This window comes from Alligator sinensis, unplaced genomic scaffold, assembly GCF_000455745.1.
Source record: "Alligator sinensis unplaced genomic scaffold, ASM45574v1 scaffold489_1, whole genome shotgun sequence".
Taxonomy (NCBI): domain Eukaryota; kingdom Metazoa; phylum Chordata; order Crocodylia; family Alligatoridae; genus Alligator; species Alligator sinensis.
The window spans coordinates 3,900,429-3,905,328 of NW_005841901.1; the positions used below are offsets into that span (position 1 = coordinate 3,900,429).

General features: G+C 39.3%; 1 protein-coding gene across 1 annotated transcript in view; it reads left to right on the forward strand.

The window, feature by feature from the left end:
• BIRC6 (baculoviral IAP repeat containing 6) overlaps positions 1 to 4,900 on the forward strand; it is a gene marked incomplete at its 5' end in the record, with an annotated part of 326,913 nt that overhangs the window by 313,031 nt on the left and 8,982 nt on the right. Inside the window, one exon of the mRNA XM_025197634.1 lies at positions 2,367 to 2,555. Coding sequence (XP_025053419.1) covers positions 2,367 to 2,555 — 189 coding nt within the window. The remainder of the gene's footprint in view (positions 1 to 2,366; positions 2,556 to 4,900) is intronic.

Sequence of the window (4,900 nt, forward strand, 5' to 3'; positions counted from 1 at the left end):
GCCCAGTACTGGACGCAGTACTCCAACTGCGGCCTGACCAAAGTCACACAGTGGGGGAGTATCACCTCTCTGGACCCGCTTGAGATGCACCTTTGGATGTATGACAAGGTATGGCTGGCCTTGCTGGCTGCGGTCTGGCATTGGCGACTCATATTCATCTTGGAGTCAGTAATGACTCCGAGATCCCTTTCCGCCTCTGTGCTTTCAAGAAGGGAGCTCCCCAGCCTGTATGTATGCTGTGGATTCCTTCTCCCAAGGTGCAGCACCCTGCATTTGTCTACGTTGAACCCCATCCTATTCTCATCTGCCCACTTTTGTAGTCTGTCTAAATCTAGCTGCAGTCTCTCTCTCCCTACAATATACACGTGCTCCAGTGGGGAGGCTCTTTAAGAGCCACTCTCATTAAAGCACCTGGAGCTTCATGTGTATCAGCGTCCCTGCACTAAAAAATGCCAGCAGGTGCACTTTAACTAAAGCTTGTTGAACAAGCTTTAGTTAAAGCACCCCCGCCACCATTTTTCAGCATTGGCACACTGATGCACATGATGCTGGAGTCTGCTGGAGCTCAGTAATTACCAAGCTCCAGCAGACTACATTAATCATTTAGGTTTTGGAGAGTGGTTTTAATCTAATTGATTAATCAAGTCTGCTTGAGTGCGCTATAATTACAGCATGTCGGAGCAGCCTCGCTGCATGTGCATAGGTGGCCTAAGTGACTACAGCTCACTTCTGCCTAGATTATGGTCCTGTGGTCAATATCTTACTTGGCCTCCCAATTCTCTTCCCTCATTTTGTTTTGGTGCAGTAGAATTAAAAATGAGATCAATTTTAAGCAAAATAGTTTAATCCAGTCCTTACCTTTTCAATTGCATTACAAAGAGAAAAGTGAAATATCTTTCACCGCTGATTAGGAAATAACATTAGAGTTGGTTTCCTCCTACTTTAAGTTGAAGATGGCATAACTTCTGTCACATACTGGGATACTTGGTTGAGCTTCAGTTCAGCAAGAATATAATAATGAGAGTGGATCTACTAAAAAGTGTTTTGTTCACATGAAAATCATTAAATGAATCTTTTAAAGTAGTGATTCTCACATGTTTTAGATTCAAGGCACCCCTCTGAAAAGCTAAACACTGGCATTTAACTTGTTTTTTAACTGTGGAAAATAAATAGAGCAATTCTCCTCTTGCAAAGATGGTACCTTTTCCTTACTAAAGGGAGCAGTTAGATGTCAACTAATTTTCTAAAACAGCTTCTCTGCACCTAAATTTCAAATAGTATTTTTCAAGTCAGTGGTTTTTAGTAGTAAGTTATACAGGAAATTCCACTAAAATGAACACGTTTTCCAGTTATCTTGACTTGCAGTTACATTTGTAGTAGATATGGATAAATTTTCAAACTTACATGTTCAGCATTAAGGGCACCTATATACACGCTCTGGAGTTGGGGTGGAAGCGTTTTAATTAGAACAGCTCTCTGGAGCCACACTAATTAAAACACCCACAATGTCTCATGTATTTAGCATCCCCACATTTCAAAATGGTGGCTGGGGTGCTCTAACTTAAAGCTCATTCTACAAGCTTTAGTTAAAGCATTCGGATGCTGAATACACGGGAGACTCCAGCAGACTTGATTAATTGAGTCTGCTCTGATGCGTTCTAATCAGAATGTGTCGGAGCACATGTAAAAGTGCCCTAAATGCCTGAATCCACATTAAGATAACTAAATAACAGTCCCATCCCTCCCTCCCCCTCTACCTTACTAGGCTGCTTTCTGAATATTTTTCTCAGCAACATTTTATATATTTGTCTCCCATGTACTTTGCTTGAAGGCTGATTTTCAAACCTTTGGCCTATGGATACTAAACTGCATCTTTGCATGCTCTCTATGCATACATTTTTTGTATTTGGGCTTTTTTGTATGTATGTAGGGATGTATGTCCCTCTATCCATGTGCAAGTATAGATTGGGATTTATTAAAACTGTATGTGAAGAAATGTTCAGGCCCCTGCTATTGAGAAGTTTGGCTGCTGTATTGAATGACATATATAACATGAGACCAGGCCAATTTGTTTTTAAAAAAAAATCTGGAGGCAATATGTAGTTGTTTTAACCGTATTATAATTTATTGTTATATTTTTTTCTTTAGATTAGATGATTAATGACGTGGCTGCTGGTTTTTAAGAAATATGATAAGTGTTTCAGATATAGACCAGCAAGGCAGTTATGTAGGGTACATTAATGTATTTTGTAAACATTTTTAATCTAATATAGGCAAACTAAAATGCATATGTTGAAAATAAGCAGTGTTCACCACACAAGAGGCTACATTACTTCATTTCTCCATTTTGCTGTTTCTCTCCACAGGTGTTGGTGTCTGTTCAGTCCCTCATCTTGGTAGCAGAACCCTATTTTAATGAACCAGGGTATGAAAGATCTAGAGGTACTCCAAGTGGTACACAGAGCTCTAGAGAGTATGATGGAAATATACGACAGGCAACAGTTAAATGGGCTATGCTTGAACAAATCAGAAATCCTTCGCCATGTTTTAAGGAGGTAAGTATTATGAAATTAAAAGTAGATAACTAGCTTTAATAACCAAAAAACTCAGACAGTTATAATTGTTTTATTCTGGAAACTCTATCTCTTTCAGATGCAGATGTTTCAAACACAAAAAGCTAAGACAAATATTGTACAGCTATAGAACATGATAGGAAAATATTCAGGAATCTTCAGTGGATTAAGACATAAGTCTTAAATATAAAAGCGTTAGGTCTTGCGGGGGAGGAGAGGGGAGAGCCTTGCTCAAGGATGTTGAACCACTGAACATGCCAGCGCAATAACAATAGTTAATGTTACACCTAAGTGATAGTCTGCATATCTGAAAATACCAACAAGGCCAGTTTTCTCTCAGCCCAGGGCTCCAGTAGAATTTTAACAATGAACTTCCCTTGAAATAACAAGCTCTTTGTTGTCTCCTAGAGACATCCAATGCCGTTTGGGGTTTCCTAAGAACTGTAGCTACAATTTAATCAGATTTTGGAGGATGCCAGATGAATTTGAGGCTGTGAGGCAAAGCTATAGGGGGAGTGCCATCTTCAATTTCACTTGACAATACTAGGAATGCCTCCAAATTGGCTTTTTTGAGAAGGCCACATGGCATCTTTACCTTTAAAAAGGAGCAACTCAAAATCATGAGGCAGTGAACCCTAGTGAAGAAGGTATGGGGCTGAGACCAAAGGACTCTCATTCTGAAACAGCTCTGATGCTCACTGTTTGAGAGAAGTAAAAAACTTTTTGTTAAAGAGTCTATGAGCATTTCTGTGCATAGGTCCCTAACAGTCATCGTCATGACATCTGAATTCCCTGCTGTAAGGTGAATCCCAAAGAACCATATTGTGGGAGTCTCCCAAAAAATCAGCCAGTCCTATCTACCATTGGCACCCCTGGAATCGATTGGTTTCAGTTACGTTTATGGGGTTTGGTTTGAGAGCAGACAGCATGGGGAGTAGGAACAATTTCAGCCTGTGGATGAAAATTTTATATAAAAAGCTTAAAGGGAAATGTTGGAAATAACTACTAAACACAAACTTTGGAATGACAAATGCGTGTATTATTATCTAGCTTCCTACTAGAAAAGGGGGTGACAGTGATGACTTGTCGAAGTGTGAGCTATAACAGGGACTTTATTTTGCTAGAATTTACAAATTTCTGAAAGAGGTGGAGAATCTAAATGTGGTTCTATACATTTTGGTGAGTTCATGTTTCACAGTTTAAAAGTTGACTGTTCTAATTGTATTGTGTGAAAATTGCTGATTTATACTATGAACAGGTACTTAGTTGCCAGATTCTCTTCTACCTGTTAGGTGCCTAAGTGTGATTATTTCCCACCCTGTTCAAGTCCTTGAAAATTATTAATGCATCTACTTTTGTAGCAGCGGTCATCTTACCCCTAAAATTGAGTCTCTAAAGATCAGCAAGGAGAAAGACCCACCCACCTTTTATATTGGCAGTTTCTTTAGGGACTTTTGCCTAGTGCAGAAGAATCCCACTTAGGTATTTAAGGGAATTTAGGTAGACTATAATTTGGTCCTTTGTAGGGACAAAGCTGAATGGAATTTCTGCTCATCTAAAAGCACAGAAAATAATTTTCAGTCCTTTGCCAGTTTCTGATAGGAGTACTTTGTGGTTGTTCACAAGATAAATATTTATTAATATAAAACCAGTTGACTTGAACTTGATACGGCAGGGTTGACCTTATTATATTAATTACTTTGTCTTCACTGGACCAGAAAATCTGGTATTTAAAGAAAAAAACTAAATCACTTCATTTTCATGAATTCACTTGGTCATGCTCCTCCAGATACAAAAGGAAAGTTAGAAGTCTATTACTAGACAAGAAGGACAAATTAAAAGCTGTAAAAGAATTGGTATGGACATTACTGCAAGATAGTTGGTCAAACATAAGTGAACCCTACAACTTCTATCAGCATCCCTAAAGAGAATATTTTTTTAATGTAAAAGTGTAGCTTATATTAAAGTAGTCATCGTATAATGGTGGTTCTCACCCTTTTTTAGACGCAAGGCACAGCTCAAGTCTCAAGCACCCCTCCATAATTTCTATAAATTGAGCAGCACTCCATTTAAAAAAACTGTATTGACCCAAATCCAAGAGAGCTTTGAATTTTAGATGCTTCCCCCCATTTATTAGATTCTAGACATGGAAAATTATAAATTTGTTTTAATTTCCCATGTCTAGAATCTAGTTATTGAATCTCCCCACCACTGCCACAGGGAAAGCAATGACTAGGGGGCAGGCAGCTTGCCCCATGCACCTTATCTGTTCTCCCTTCCCCCCCCCCCCCCCCCCCCGCCCTCCTCCACCGCTGCCCCGCCCCCCC